Source organism: Balaenoptera borealis, assembly GCF_965194805.1.
Source record: "Balaenoptera borealis genome assembly, chromosome: 16".
In the NCBI taxonomy this organism is placed as follows: Eukaryota; Metazoa; Chordata; class Mammalia; order Artiodactyla; family Balaenopteridae; genus Balaenoptera; species Balaenoptera borealis.
Genome location: NC_138872.1, coordinates 84,334,223 through 84,350,065, shown reverse-complemented (window position 1 = coordinate 84,350,065; position 15,843 = coordinate 84,334,223). Strand labels below are relative to the sequence as shown.

Sequence of the window (15,843 nt, the reverse complement as noted above, 5' to 3'; positions counted from 1 at the left end):
ACTTTCCATATCAGGAGCCCAAGGGGCAGAAACAGGAAACCTCTGGGTCAAATCTGGTTAAAGACTATGTCAAGGTCAGCCCACATGGCATTGTGGGGTTTTGGGGGGAGGCACTTGTTATTAAAGTATAATGACATATGGAAAAGTGCACAAAACTGTGTAACCAGCCTCTACTAGTCACGACCCATCCTCCACCACCATCTTGACTTCTAACAGCAAAGATTGGTTTCCAAATGTGGTTTTTAAATTAAGAAAATGCAACATGAAAAATCATATTTCCATCTTCCATGAAAACTCAGAAGTCCTGGCAACATTCACTTGGCCCAAGCGATCAGGTCTGGCAACGACCAGCTCTAGGTGTTCTCTAGTTTAGCACAGAACCCAGTCCCCGCTGGGATCTAATTCTGGAAGCTTCATCCTTTGACATCACCTGCCTGGTCCCTAGAGACATCCAAGTTTACAGCACCTAGTCGGACAGTCCTCTATTGATGCCTATTTGAGGTGTGTCTGGATCTTCCTTATTAAAGAAATACTGCACCCAGCATTTCCATATATATGTGTATGTGTATATATACGTATATCTTTCTCTCCAAAGGAATCAAAAACATGTTCACAGAAAACCTTGTACACAAATGCTCATAGCAGCAATATTCATAAGAGCCAAAGGGTTCAAATGTCCATCAACTAATTAATGGATAAACAAAATGTGGTCCATCCATACAATGGAATATTATTTGGCCTTAAAAAGTAACCAAGAACTGACACTTTACAGTATGGATGAACCTTGAACACATTATGTTAATTGAAATATTCCAGTCACAAAAGGACATATACTGTATGATTCCATTTATATGAAGTGTCCAGAAAAGGCAAATCTACGAAGACAGAAAGTAGACTAGTTGTTGCCAAGGGCTGGGAGGAGGGGGTTAGAGACTGCTAATTGTTGCAGGGCTTCTTTTTGGGATGGTGAAATGTCCTAAGACAGACAGTGGTGATGGTTGCACAACTCTGTAAATAAACTGAAAACCGCTGAATTGTACCCTTTAAATTAGTGAACTGGGTATGTGAATTATCTGCCCATAAAACCGTTACTTAGAAAACAAACAATACAGCCCTGAACACCCTTGTACATCTCTTTCTAGTATTGCTGGACCACAGAATCATCTTATCTTCTAATTTCTCCAGAGCAGCTAAACTGATTCGCTCTACCACAAACCGCGATCCTTCTCTCCCCACAACTTTAGCGACACTTTCTATTTTGTTGATCTGATGGGTAAGTAAAAAAATGGCATTTCACTTTAATTTATATTTCCCTGGTTACCAGTGTTAGAATCTTTTATTTATTGGCCATTTGTATTTTCTCTTCTATGAATTTTCTGTTCACGTCCTCCACTCAGTTTTAAAATTGGAATGTCTTTGGATTAATGTGTAGTTTTTATATACACTCTGGGTAGATACACTTTGTTTCATATGTTGCCTAATATTTTCTCACATGTCAGTTTTTAATGGATGTAAAACACTTAGCAAGTGCCTGCACATAACAACAGGAGGTCCATCGTTTTTGATATGCTGACTTAATTGCCCACATACTGCTAAAAATACCACAAAGGAAGTCTGTGGCTCTAGTGGCTTTATTTCCCTCATTTTCCCTTTCTTTTTATTTTTATTTTGGCAAAAACCACCTTGGGTCTGAGAGGAGCTAAGACTATCTAGCCCTGGACACGGATGGTGACAACCACCTTCCGAGACAGAGCCAGGTTTAGAGACCCTCTCCAACCAGGAAGCAGTGTGAGAGCTCCTCTTCCACCCTTTTCAGAAACGCTTGGTACCAGAGTTGAACACGAACCAGCAAGTGCTAATCTCCTTAGTTCCGTGGATGAGTTCCACCAAGAGAGATGGAAGCAGAGACTTGACTTTGGTTCCTGCCCTGACATGAGCAGATTTATACGTAAACAGGAAACACTGGGATAATGAAATCAAACTCAAAGAAAAGGTAATTTCCTCTCTAGTTCACGGCTCTCAAAAGCAACTTAAAAGCAGGGTCCTGACAGGCTTCACTTGCAGGCTGGTTCCTACACACCGGCTGGGGCAGTGGGAGCCTGGCTGAGCACTCCCGGGGCCCACGAAAGACCACGAGCTCGTGTCCCTGAGAAAGCCCCCATGGTCACGGACCCCAGAGGCCAAGTACAGCCCTCACAGCAAAACTGCACTACCTTGAGAGATGCCTTAAACTCCAGACGAAAAAAAAGACAGACAGACAGAGAGAGACACACACACACACACACAATCTGGTTTGGCCTGGTCTTCCAGGGCACGGACTTCAGCAACAGCAGGGTAAACAACGGCAAGGTTAAATTTTACCCCTTCGAGTTAATCTTGCTCCTCCATGCTCACTGTTTGCTGTCACCGCCTCTCATTCCTCATGTTCAGCCTAGGGGAGCCCAGCAGTGGGGTTACTGATTATCTTTCCTTCCTCGCCAAACCAGTAAGTGAGAACTCCGAGCAGATACCTTCCAACCACGTGCTGGAGAAAACTCCTGAGGCCTGAGTTCTGTTCCTGAAGGAAGAAAGGAGCCGTAACTGAAGCAGACAGGCCCTGGGTGCCCCGCACAGGGTGGGGAGCGTCTGCAGCGTTTCTGCCAAGAGGAGCGCCTACAATTGTATCCAATCTTCTCACCAGGATTGCTGCGGACTAGGGAGGACATTTCCGAGGCTCACGGCTACTAAGTTTTTAAAATACAGTCCACAAAGTCTATGAAACTGTTTAGAAAAAGTTTATTTGAACATATGGAAGGAAAACTTAGAGACCCCAATAAAACAGAGACGTTTCTTTCCCCACTGATGGGGGCCACGCTCACAGGTTCCCCTGACCCGTGGGGACCAAGTGCTGGGTGAGAGCTCGCCATGCCGACGGTTCAGCCTCGCGCTCCTGGAGCCGTGGGAGTGCCTTGTGCTCCTGGCGGGACACAGCCCGTCCACAAGGAGGGAAGCCAGACACGTGGACTCGCAGGCACCGCTCCTCCACCAGCGCTCCGATGGCACAGGCTCAGGCCGTGCGTCTGCAATGACACCCCAGACCACAGGCTCACAGCCCTGGCAGCTTTTACAGATGCCCGCATCGCTCCGCAGAGGGCTGGACGTTTCCTTTCATCGATCCCATCTGGACTTTTACAAATGAGACAGGTAGGAGGCGCCTGGACGGCGACGTCGCAGAACTTCCGCCAACGACCCGGTTCTGCGGTTCTGCGGCGAGGAGGGGCCGCCTGGCTGCCCCCTGAGCCCTCGCCTATGGATCGCTCATCCTTTCCGGGGAAGGCTTCCTCCAACCAGGCGTGGAAGGCACGGTGCCACTGAGCGGTTCGCGGGGGCCAGCCTAGCGGATGGGCCTGAACGGGAAGGTCATGCCTGAGATGAAGGTGTGCCCGGGGTGCGTGGGCAGGGCAGGGTGGGCGGCAGGGTGGGCCGGCACAGCCCCGTAGCCCAGCGGGGGGGTGTGGATGTGAGGGTAGAACCCGGGAGGGAGCGCCGCGTGCGGCGACTGCGGCACGGGGCCCGAGATCACCAGCTGGAGAAGGCTGCAAACACAAGGAGAAGGGTTAGGGTGCGCTGCTGCCAACGGGGATGTCCGCCCGACCCGTGGTGCTACGTGGTGGTCCTTGCTCCTGGGCCGGGACAGACACCAAGTTTCCAGGAAGGACAGAGGGTGGCTCGCAGCTGGGTAGCAGCAGGAGGGGGTGACCTGGAGGCGGCGGGATGTACTGACAGACTGGGGCCCGGAGAGGTGAGGGGCCGCGGTGGGAAAAGCCAGGATCCTGCCGGCAGCGATGGGGAGGGAGAGAGGGGGCCTGTAGTCCACAGAAGCTCTGGACACAGCCTTGGCATCTGTGGCTTGGGGACCATGCAGGTCAGCATTGGTGTCAGCCTCACCGGTCCACACCTTCAGGGGTTGTGACTGAGGAGCCAGAGCAAAAAGGACAGAGGGCCACGCTTCTCCAAGTCATTCCTAATGACTGAGTCCTAACTGAATTCCAAGCAAAGCCACACAGAAGGTGGCTTTTCACATGACCCTGACGTCCGGAGTCCTCAGGAATGGCCCCGGACTGGACCCAGCCCTCACCCACTTTCAGGGCCCCCTCCTGCCCCACTCCCACCCCCAGGAGCCTTAGTCCTCCCCTCCCCACCCCCTCCCACCCTGGCCTACGCTCTGCTCTCTGTGGTTCAGCACATCAACAGCCTCTGCCTCCAGGAAGTCCTCCTCCCTCCTGAATTCAATGTCACCTCCTATGCTGGTCCCTTCTGAGACCCCTTGAAGAGCTTCCTCTCGTTAGTCTCATCCTATCTAACGCCACCCTCCCCTCCCAGCACGATCAGCAGAGCGTCCTAACTTTCTCACCACCTCTAGATTGTCCGGACTCAGCCCGGAATAACCAACTCCCCCGGTTACGCCCCTTCAGGTCAGAGGGCTCCTCCCCAGCCCTGCCCTGCCCCCGGATCCCCGGGTCTCTGTGCTTTGCTCTCCCAGCCTCACCCAGGGCCGTGGCTCCGGCTGGGTTCTGTCTCTCAAGTGTCTACACTGTCCCTCCACGTCACCAAACCCCGCCTGCCAGGTCCCGTTCATGCCCACCACTTGCCCCTCAGCTTCCCGGTCCCACGAGGCCACACCTTCCCCGCATGCTGTCCTGCTTGGCCCAGCGAAAGCCCACCCCCCCGGGCCACTTCACCCTTGGGGGGACTGACTACGGTTGGCTGCTTCCTGGAGCTCTGAGACGAAGCAGGGGGCGGGCCTAGGTCTCTGGCAGAGTGACCCTTACGCTCTCCCACCCCCCAAGTACAAAGTCTGGTACCCTGGGCCCCCAGGAGGGGCTCAGGCAGTAAACCCAGGTGTGAAGAAAGCTGGTGCCTTTTAGTGGCTTGAAGCTCTTCTGACTCTTTTCACTATGTTTTAATAACTACTATGGTTTAATAACTCTGGGTAAGAAATTCAAGGAAAATAAGCAAACAAATAAGTAAGTCTAAGGAGGGAATACTGTGGAGGCAAAATGTAGGTCACATGCTCGTCTGAACCTGCACACCCTGCCACGGAGAGAAGGGGTTTCAGGAAGTTTCTGGTCTAGTCCAGAAGACAATAAACACAAAAGGAACAATCAGAAATCAAAGAGGTAGTCCAAGCGACTGTGGGCCACTCTTTCCCCACGTCAGTGTCAGGCTGCCCCCGGGGGACTGGGGCCCAGGGCTGTACGTAGGAGCAGCAGCTACAGGCCCCTGGGGGGGGGGGTCCCTCGGGGCTGTTAGAAGTTCCAGCGGATTCCCACGGGGACCCCTAGTTATAACACTAAGATGATAAACGATTCATACCCTATCACTATTTTAATGCCCTGAAAACATTAAACAGTAAATAAAAGCTGTGCACAAAGAAGGAAAAGGTTACAAAGGGATTAGTGCAAGGAGGTGAAGAGGTGCCACTTGCACTGACGATGTCCTCAGACACAGGAGACTTTCTTGGAGGGAAGAAAGGAAAGAAGGAAGGGACAGAGGGAGGGAGACAAAGGAACAGTGTGGGCTCCCGAGGGCGAGGTGGCCTCTGCACAAGCTGTCCACCCCGCTGATGTCACATCTCAAGGTGGACCATTTTGTTGCTCCAGAAACCCCCGTTTAACCACCCAGATGCCTGCCTGGAGCTGCCTGCCCCTTAGAGCCCGACGCCAAGTTCCCGGCCCTCTGGCTGCAGCTCCTCTCCTGTCAGCCCGGGAAGTAGCATCTGGCCCATCTCCTGGCCTCAAATTAAGCCTTTGCTCAGCCTGCCACACCTGCCCCACTCCCAGGCCCCGGCAGGGCTGGTGGGTCAGGCAGTGGGCGGCACACACGGTGCCGTGGGGCCCGGTGGGCACCCACCAGGCGGTGGGTGCGGCCCAGTGCAGCCCCTCTGTCTGCACTGTCTGCCAACGCCAGCCCTGGAGCCCCACTATCCACCTTAAAAACCAGTGCGACCCTCTGAAGAAAGAACTCAGCTGTTTTCATTCCTGTAAACGCTGCCCAGGTGCACACAGCAGGGAGCAGGGGGGTTCTGCCTTCAACTATAAACATCTCCTCACACGGTGGCCACAATTACTATTTTTAGTGGACACATAATGTTCCATCCTTCTGATGTATCACTACTAACTTACTAAGTATCCCTATGCTATGGGGTGGTTAGCTTGTTTCTGACTTTTTGCTACTGATAAGACTGCCTTTGCATGAAACATTTTTGTGCACATAGCTTTTTGCTTCTTAAGATTCAGTGAAATTAATTTGATTAAGAGAAACTCCTGTTACACAAATAACAGTAAAAGTGACAGTAGCTAACACTTCTTAGGTTATTTACACATCAAGTACCATTCTAAGTGCTTTCTATGTTTTTACTCAATTAATCCTCACAAAAATCCTACCACAGGAGCAGGGCGGGGGAGGCAGGGGGACCTGAGGCAGGTACTACTGTTTTCTTGATTTTATAGAGAAAACAGAGGTAGTGGGGACTCGCCCAAGGTCTTACAGATAGGAAGTAGTAGGGTTGGAATTCTCACCAGAAGCTGTTACGACCACACAGTTCCTGCTTCTCACCACTATTACCACTGCTTCCCCCCAAATTAGAACAACCACCACCACTTATGGAGAGACTCCCGTGTGCTGTGGACAAAGAACTCTGCAAACACCACCTCGTTTAAACCTCACTACAACCCTGTGAGGCAGGTGAATTACGGTCCCCATTTTACAAGGGGGGAAACCAAGGCAAGAGTCAGCCCCGGCGTCACAGCAAACCACAGACAGAACCACGCTCAGAACCCGGTCTGTGCCACCCGAAACCAAGGCGCTGGCCTAACCGACACAGTATTTCCCGAAGGGCTGTGCAATCAATGTCGCCAACAGCGCGCGACGTCACCACAACACACACGCACGCTGACTTAGGGAGCAGTAAAGGACCCCCAAGTTCGCTCCGGCTTCTTCCTTGACGTCCAGAAGGACGGCCACTTTTCCTACCTCGTTGATGGACCCCCTGCTTGGGCCTCCTCTCCTGTGTTATGCTATCACATCCACTCCCCCACTTACTGTCAGGTTCTGGGGGGCCCCTTATTCACAGAAGCTCTAGACCCTACAGACCAGCTCTCCCCAAGAAAACACGACAAGGGGTCCGCCCTGCCTTGCACCCTCCCACTCCTGCACCCACCCCCGCCCCCGCCCCCGCCCCCACCCAGCTAGAAGTCTTGGGAGGGCACTTACTTATTATGGGGCAGCCGGGAGCACAGGGTTCTCAGGTCATCTGGAATGAAGGAGACACAGAATTAAGGAAGGGCCTGGAGATGCCGAGGTGAGAGGTTTGCTGATGTTCAAGCGTGCCAGCGAGACAGTAACAGTAGCTCACGCTCAACTTCCTAACATTGTTTAGAAGCTGGGCTCTCTTTTTCTTCAAATCTTGCTTTAACACACGCCCTCAACAGAAGACATCACTTAGGAAAGAGGGCAGCTCTACTGGCAATTTGTCAGATGGCTGGGAAAAGACCCAGAGACAGGAGATCAGACGCCCAAGGCTAAGAGCGAGATAAGAGGGAAACCCATCTCCAGGGACGACTGCACGGGCCTCACGCAACGTCTGTGAGCCAGCAGTCCAAAAGCAAACAAGTGTGTCATTAGCATCAGACCATTCTTCTGGGCGAGTTCAAGCACTGAAATGCAGAATTAAGGAGCCCTCTGAACAGGTGATGGGAATGGTTCCTGCACTTAAACAGGTGCATTTCATTGTATGTAAATTATGCCGCAACAGAAAAGAACTGCAGAGAAAGAAAAGATGCCCTAAGAGGAAGGAGATTAAGCCATTATTATCTACGCTCTGGAGGCATCCCCAGGCCTGGGCAAAACAGCCAGGAGACACCCAGATGCCATGGCCACAGGATTCTAGCTGGGCGCGTCCTGCGACTTCTGCCCACCTCCCCTGCGTTCACTGAGAGGAAAGACATCCTAAAAGCGGAGAACAGTCCTTGTCCAGGAGCCCCTGTTTTCCTTCCGACGGGCAGTGGTGACCCGCCCCAGGGAGGCCTGGCCAGGCAATCACTCACCTCTCGTGCACAGCAGGGCGCCAGAGGCCATGGCCACCTGCAGAGCCTGGGCCAGCCGGTCCAGGGAGAGCTCGATCTCCTGCGAGGCGTTGAGGGGGTTCAGTTCATCCGCCAGTCTGTTGATCTCCTCCACCAGCGGGACCATGTGGTCAAAGAGGATGAGCCCCAGGCGGCCGTACAGGTTCTTCTCAGTCAAGTGCCCCTGGAGCATCATGAGGACCTGCAGGACGCTGAGGTGGAGCTTTGAGTACAAGAGGTGGGAGTCTCTGTCCAGCCCCGCCGAGTCCTTGGTGACTTTGGCAGTGACGTGGCCATTGGCTAAGGGGGGTTTCTTCTTCCTTTTGTAAGCCAGAGGGGCCTTCACACACCAGCGGATCAATCCAGTGAGCGGGGTGAGCTCTAAAAATCCTATTGGGAGATTGGCTGCGATTGGAGTATTTAAAAAAGTGATGAGAATCAACCTCGGGTCCTCACAAATCCAGTTGACAATCATCTCAAGCAAGTCCAGTGGTGGGATGAGATCGTCTGCAAAACAAAGTCAGAAGGGTCTTCAGCCCCACGGACAGGAGACAGGGAAAGGCGGACCTTCAAGCTCACAGTACTCACCACCCGACATCCAGACAACGCACCTCTGTCCTCACCTACCCTCTGTCTCCTTTCCTGGAACGTCCCCTCCGAGAGGGCTGGGCTCTCATCCGACTTAGGAATGCCTGGCCATGGTTGGGCTCAACACGTTAAACCAACAATGCCCTAGAACTCCATTATGCCTTGTGATCCTATGTGTCAATTTAAATAAAAGTCCACTATCTATGTCCAGAACTACCACCCCCACACTTCCTCCCTTCCCTTGTGAGTAGGTTTCATCCCTGTGTTTGGTGTCCCCTCAGCAGTGCAGTGACAGCTACGGTGGCCTTCAGGGAGCAGCTCAGAGGCCAGACGACGATCTGTCAGCTGCCAGGAGCCATCCCAGCCCCAAACCTGGAAACTCTAAGCAAGGCCTGGCCTCCTGTGATCCCTGAGATCTAGTACATTCTATGGCAAGACAGAGAACAGTAATTATAAAATCAAAAGTTGACATTTATTCTGAGTTTATGACATGCCAGGCACTGGGCTAAGTCCTAACACAGATGAACTCACTTAATCCTCACACAAACCATCTATTATATAAAGGATGAGGAAACTGAGGCACAGAGATGTTAAATCATTTCCTCCAGACTCACTAAAACTACGTGGTGGGCCCAGACCTGACCCCAGGTGGCCCAGCTCTTACCACTAGGCTACACCGCCCATCCTGGGGTCAGCGGACACTGCCCTTAATCTGTCTGTGTGCGTGGGAGCGGGTCCCCAGCCTCCTGCCTCTGGGGCTGTGCACCCCTCAGCTCATGAAGAAGCTGGGGATGACGGAGCCCCTTCCAGGCTGCTGAAGTCCAGAGCCAAGCGTGAGAGAGAGTGAGGGGCAGAGTGAGCCCCGTGCTGGTGTGACGTCTCCAACTGCTCTTGCTCAGGAGACACCGGCCCTTCCCCTGGGATTGTCTACTGTCTGGGCACTAACCCACGCCCTTCCCTTCTGCTACGAAACGACGGTAGCAAGAGGGAGCAGTTGTCGTCTGTGACCTTTACTTGGCAAAATAAACAGTGGTGACCCTGTGTCCGGCCCCTTGACTCCCCGAGACGTTTCTGTCTGGGACACGCCAGTCTCAGGCCCACTCCTCCAGCAACCCAGCCCCTCCCCCGCCCCACACACATCTAGCTGGGGCATCTCCGGAGCCTGAAGGCGGCATATGCACACATGCTGTGTACATGTGTGCTCGGTGAGCTGATCTCCCTGTGCTATGCGGCTGCTTCCCACTAGCTATCTATTTCACATTTGGTAGTGCATATACGTCCATGCCACTCTCTCATTTCGTCCCAGCTTCCCCTTCCCCCTCCCTGTGTCCTCAAGTCCATTCTCTACGTCTGTGTGGGAACTATTTTAAAAGGACCAAAGTGACATAACAACTATGTATGAGCCTTGACTGGATCCCGAATTCTCCTGGTCCCTCAAAAGGGGGGAAAAAGGCTATAAAAGACATTATTGAGACGACCAAGGAAATCTGAACAACGGCTATATATGAGATAAAAGTATTCTGTCAGTATTTAATTTCTTACATGTGATAATGATATGATGTTTGTGTAAGGGAATGTTCTTGTTCTTAGATACACATTTAAGTACTTGGTACCTGACACTGGCAACAAACTCAAGGGTTCAGGAAAAAAATACTTGTGAGTGTGTATGTGGAGAGAAGGGGAAAGAAAGAGAGAGCAAAAGGAAAAGAGAAAAAAAAGAATAATATGGCAAATGTTAATAACTGCTGAACCTCGGTGAGAGATGCACAAACCTTTGTTGTAATATTCTTGCAGCTTTCCTGAAGTTTTGCAATTTTTCAAATAAAAGTCGGAATAAAAAAAAGCAAGTCATGGGGACTTCCCCAGTGGCCCACCGGTTAGGATGCTGTGCTTCCAATGCAGGGACCACGGGTTCAGTCCCTGCTTGGGGAACTAAGATCACACATGTTGAGTGGTGTGTTCCACCAAAAAAAAAAAAAAAAAAAAAAAAAAAAAAAAAAAAAAAAAAAAAAAAAAAAGCAGGTCCTGTCTGGGGAGAGAGCCACATCTGTCCCAGACACCAGACCCTTGCTTATTAGCTGTCTGCCACCTGGACCATTCTGAGTCAGGCAAATGGGACTCACTAAGGAAAGTTTCCTGTTAGCAAATTCCAGAGGTGCAGGTGGCCCATCCCTTTAGCTTTCAGCCTGAAATAAAATACACATTTCAGAGAGAGAAGAAAAAAAAAAGGCCATCCGCTGGCTGGGTGTTCAGTGCAAATATAACTAGCAATCGGCCGAAGCCTCTTTAAGGGTAACAACCTGTTTAAAGTTTACCTGACGACAGGTCATACAGCGCAGTGACTGAGGTTACAAACTGGCAGCAGAAGCGAGGGCTGGCACTGAATATCTGCTTCAGCGTCTGAACGGATCCCGGCACCAGACAGCAGTAGTCATCCACGAGGGCCCTGGCTAACCGCACACAGTAGACCACAGGCGTCCGCTGGAAAGAAGCCACAGTCCACGTAACTGCAGGTGTCGTGAGCCAGGAGACTAGCAGCGATGTACACATGTGAACATCAGAACTGGCAGAACCCTTCCGAGAGGGGAAGAAGACGTTAACAGCTTACTTTGAAGCAGGGGTTGGCAAACGAAAGCCCACAGACCAAATCCACGCTGCCATCTGTTTTCGTAAATAAAGTTTTATTGAAACACAGCCCTGCTCATGTGTTTGCCTATTGTCTCAGGCTGCTCCTGCACTACAAGGGCACAGCTGAGTAGGGGTGACAGAGATCATATGACCCGAGGGACTTCCCTGGTGGTCCAGTGGCTAAGACTCCACGCTCCCAATGCAGGGGGCCCAGGTTCGATCCCTGGTCAGGGAACTAGATCCTGCATGTCGCAACTAAAGATCCCGCACATGGCAACGAAGATCCCGCGTGCAGCAACTAAGACCCGGAGCATCCAAATAAATAAATATTTTTTTAAAAAAGAGAGAGAACATATGACCCGAAAAGCCTAAAATGTTTACTATCTTGCCCTTTACATGAAAGGCCTGCTGACCTTTGTAGTTTACTTGGGAAAAAATCATTCCTGACTTCAAGTGAGGAAACGACAATTTTTGTAACCTACAGGTGAGACTCCAAAGGTAAAAATTAACAGTTGGTACCACTTTGATGTGACTTAGGAGAGTCTGTGAACTATCACATAATTTAGAGCAGTACTTTCTCAATTTCTCCTACAATCCTTTCCTATTACGGATTCCGTTAATACTTTTAAACCCTACATCACCACCCTCCCGTCTTTTTCCTTCCCACTCAGATGCCCATCTGTAGCCACATTTAACCATTGCTCAGGATGCTACAGTTCCAGGGCTACAACACGGCTGCAGGGCAAACTGCAAGGAGGCATCAGGCCAGATTGTTCATTCACGCACCAAACCAGCCATCTCCACCCTTTTCTCTGGAGGAAGCTGCAGCCCTACACCCCCAGTGTGGCAAACCCTGACCCAAGCCACAAGACCCTTTCCTGTTAACATCTGCTTTCACTTTGCCAAAATGCCAGCACAACAGCACCATGAAAGATAAATGGAAAATTATATGATGAATTTCAAGATGCTAAACTTGACTTCATCAGGTTGTCAGGGCATAGAAGTAATCTTGACATTAAATACAACACACAACATTTATTCAGGTGTCCCAGAAATCAGAATGGTGGCCATTAAGGTACAGATTCCCTTGAGATTTACCTGTGTATTACAAAGAATTTACCTGCGTATTACAAAGAACAAAATATATTTTTACTAACCAAATTTTAAAGATAAATAAGATCACAGGAAAAACATTTAAATAAATTGAAAAAAACCCAAATGATTTCAAACCTGGGAATGAAGCAGGTTTGAAAAACTGAATGTAGTAAATTTTGTTAGCTTAGCTGAGGATCATGTTAATCAAAAATTTGAGTTAATAATTACTCTAAGTGGATTATGAATTTTTCAACAACTCTGAGTAACAAAAAAGCAAAACAGAACAGATCTTCCAAAAACCTATCTAACACGAAGTCTACTATGAAAATACTTTTTTTTTTTTTTTTTAGCTATTTGAAAACACTATAGAAGGCTCCTATGCCCATATCCATTAGAAGAGCCATCACCTTTGAAATGGCACCCTGGAACAACTCCCATGTTTACTGATCTAACTGTATAAAAAACAAGCAAACATTGCCACAGTTTGACACATAATGACCTTTTTAAAAAAAAAGAATCCAATCTTTGAGACTGCATGCATAGCTGTTTTCAAAATCCTACCTTATTGTTTTCAACTAAGAAAAATGATTTTTCACTTATTCTGAAGATGGAGCCTTCATTTACCGTTACAAACTACTGTTTTCTCAAGAATGGTGATCACCTGTACATACAGGTGTGGGGTATCAGCATACAGGGCAGGAACATCAAGGAGATAACATATGGAAAAGACCTCTCTAGAAATCCAATTAAATTAAACTTGCTGACACGAAACACCTCTTCAGAGACTCTCAGGAGAAGGCTATCTCTAGAGACGTACCTGGAGCCAGGAAGCTGCACACTCCAACACTGGGATTCGACACACAGCCACTGCCATGGAGACCAGCTTTCCCAACAGGCTCATTCGGCTGTCATCGGCTTTGTTCCCTTGGGGGCTGAAAAGCGATGAGAAAATAATCTGCCGGACAGAGTCCTTGGTTTGCTCCTGGAAATAACTGCACATGATTTCAAGAAGTTGGAGCTCCTGAAGTGAATTCAATCTCTGTAAAACAAATCCAGGAGAAGCGATGAGAAATTCAGCCTATTAATTTCACACAGTGAGAAAACAGAAAACACTGGTTTCCCCAGGGAACTTTTCACCTCCCTAAAGCCCGGGTCCCACGGAGTAGAACTCTCTACTGTTAATCTCGAGAAATACCATTCTACGTCATTATGCATCACCCTAGGGGGCTCAGGATGACCTACAGCGGTTTGAGATTCTCGGTAACAGGCCTTTAAAGTCTCTTCCTTTAACAGCATTGAGACATGGTTGTCACAAGCCCCGCAAAACGGGCATTTTGGCTGCTGCTGAAGGAGCAAGGCCAAGGGCGAGGACGGAGCCCCCGATTCGAAGAGCGTTTGCGGTCTGGCCGACGCTTGTCACCGAGAAGGAAAAAGGAGCCGGAGTTTACTTATCGGGGACGCGGCAGCCGGCCGCCTGGCGCACCTTGGGCTGCGCGCCGCGCTCCTTGGGCACCTGGAACACGAACTCCTCGAGCAGCTCCACAGGGCCCTTGTCCACGATGGGCAGCGGCGCGCTCTGCAGCTGGCTGCTGAAGTAGATGTCCAGGTGGTACAGCACCTCCTTGGCGGCGCTGAGTGCGTCGCGGCGCAGGAGCGAGTGGCGGATGTCGCTCATGGTGCCACCTCTGCGGCCGGGGCGCCGGGAGCGCGGCGGGACTTCCGCCCCGGGCCCCGCGGACGCGCCCGCCGCTGCCGAGACAAAGAGGCCGCGAGCCGGCCTCCGCCCGCCGACCCTGGGCCTGGGCCGCGGAGCCCGCCCCCTCCCCGCTCCCCGTTCGGGCCCGCTCAGGGGGCCACCGCCGCCGCCAGCGGCCAGCGGGCGCCCCGAGTGTGCGACTCCCGCACCACCAAGAGCCCTGGGAACCCGATGCCGCGGAGTCGAAAGGCGGCGGATGCCCAGCGCGGCGACGGCGGCCCGCAAGGGCCAAGCGGAGGCGGTGGCGAGGGCCCGCCCCCTGAGGGCGCCCCCTGGCGGCTCGGCCCGCGGGCGCGGAAGGGCCCCGCCCCTCCCCTGAACCCCGCCCCTGGGCCCCGCGACCGCCGAGCGGGTCCCGAGCGGCCGAGCTGGGGGCCACATCCACCAGCGAACGCACTCTAGGTCTTGTGCGCGCCCCCCAGCCCCGCAAGGCCCGCCCGGAGCTCCCCTTGCTTTCTCTGCGCGGCGTTCAAAGCCTACACGTGTGATTTCATGGAGCTTTTCCAAGGATAGGGTGGTGGTGCAGGGCCGTGGCTCCGGCCTCAGCCGTTCATCTTTAACGTTATATCCAGTCTGAACTCGGGGCTGCGACGACAAATGATGCCTGCCTACCTGAGAGTCCCTATTCCCCAGCCCCCTCCAGATTGGCCCCGCCTAGCCTGGGAGGGCCGTAGGAATCAGGTCTGCTCCTGACCACTAAGACCTGAAAACCTAAACCCTCAGCACTTTCTATGAATCTCTTTTCCTGCATTCATCTCTCTGCAATGAATGAACAGGGGGGTTAGCCTGGGATTTTAAAAACGGCAGAAATGAGTTGAATGTGGCCACAAGAGGCCAGTGGACGGCAGGCCAGAGGCCACAGGAATGAGCCTTCTGTAAAAGGTCCATTCTGGCCTGAGGGTGGGCCTAGGAGAGGATGCTGGGTGTGGTCAAGGAGATGAAAAAAGCCAAGGCCTTTCCCAGGGAAAGATGGAAAGGACATTAAAGAGGGTGCAGCTGGGGCAACTTCAAGTCACGGAGACCCTCCTGCACATCAGGAGACACAGCCATAAGGCCCCTCCTGTCCAGGAGCCCAGTGGGAGACCAAGGTCAACTGGAACCTCTGGGAATTCACCTTTGAGCCCCTTGGCACCAGGACTTCAGAGATGCTCCACTCCAGCCGGCTGAATGAACAGAGGATGAGCAAGGGGTATTTCTGCCCCAGGGTTTATTAACATGGCACCTGGCAAGGCTTAGGCACTCAGTAAACACTAGTTTTCCCTTCCCTTCCTTAGCTACTGAGAGCCAATTCATAAACACAGCGGAAACCGGGAAAAAAGAAATAAACCAATGCTTAGAAAGTAAGTATCCAGGACTTCCCTGGTGGCGCAGTGGTTAAGAATCCGCCTGCCAGTGCAGGGGACACGGGTTCGAGCCCTGGTCTGCGAAGATCCCACATGCCGCAGAACAACTAAGCCCATGTGCCACAACTACTGAGCCTGTGCTCTAGAGCCCATGAGCCGCAACTACTGAGCTCGTGTGCCGCAACTACTGAAGCCCGCGCGCCTAGAGCCCGTGTTCCGCAAAAAGAGAAGCCACCGCTCGACACAACTAGAGAAAGCCCACGAGCAGCAACAAAGACCCAACGCAACCAAATAAATAAATAAAAATTTTTAAAAAAGTATCCATATG

General features: G+C 51.5%; 1 protein-coding gene across 3 annotated transcripts; it reads right to left on the bottom strand.

Moving 5' to 3' along the window:
• Positions 1–2,758: 2,758 nt before the first annotated feature.
• INTS15 (integrator complex subunit 15) lies at positions 2,759–14,405 on the bottom strand. 3 transcript variants are annotated; one of them, XM_082360004.1, is made up of 6 exons: positions 13,900–14,405; positions 13,234–13,455; positions 11,009–11,174; positions 8,088–8,612; positions 7,255–7,294; positions 2,759–3,059 (listed from the first exon to the last, which is right to left on the bottom strand). In XM_082360004.1, exons 1-6 carry the CDS (start codon positions 14,089–14,091, stop codon positions 3,047–3,049), a joined length of 1,158 nt encoding a protein of 385 aa, XP_082216130.1. In that variant the 5' UTR covers positions 14,092–14,405; the 3' UTR covers positions 2,759–3,046. The 3 variants fall into 3 exon arrangements, with proteins under 3 accessions (XP_082216130.1, XP_082216129.1, XP_082216131.1); XM_082360003.1 differs by having other exon boundaries at positions 2,759–3,575; positions 13,900–14,404; XM_082360005.1 differs by lacking the exon at positions 13,900–14,405 and adding an exon at positions 13,659–13,829 and having other exon boundaries at positions 2,759–3,575.
• Between the last annotated feature and the right edge of the window lie 1,438 nt (positions 14,406–15,843).

Coding starts and splice junctions, on each gene's coding strand:
- INTS15 (XM_082360003.1), bottom strand. CDS start 14,091: ATGAGCGACATCCGCCACTCGCTCCTGCGCCGCGACGCACTCAGCGCC. Junction 8,613..11,008: donor GCTGTATGACCTGTCGTCAG/GTAAACTTTAAA, acceptor TTTGTTTTGCAG/ACGATCTCATCCCACCACTG. Junction 7,295..8,087: donor CGCCCTGCTGTGCACGAGAG/GTGAGTGATTGC, acceptor CCTTCATTCCAG/ATGACCTGAGAACCCTGTGC.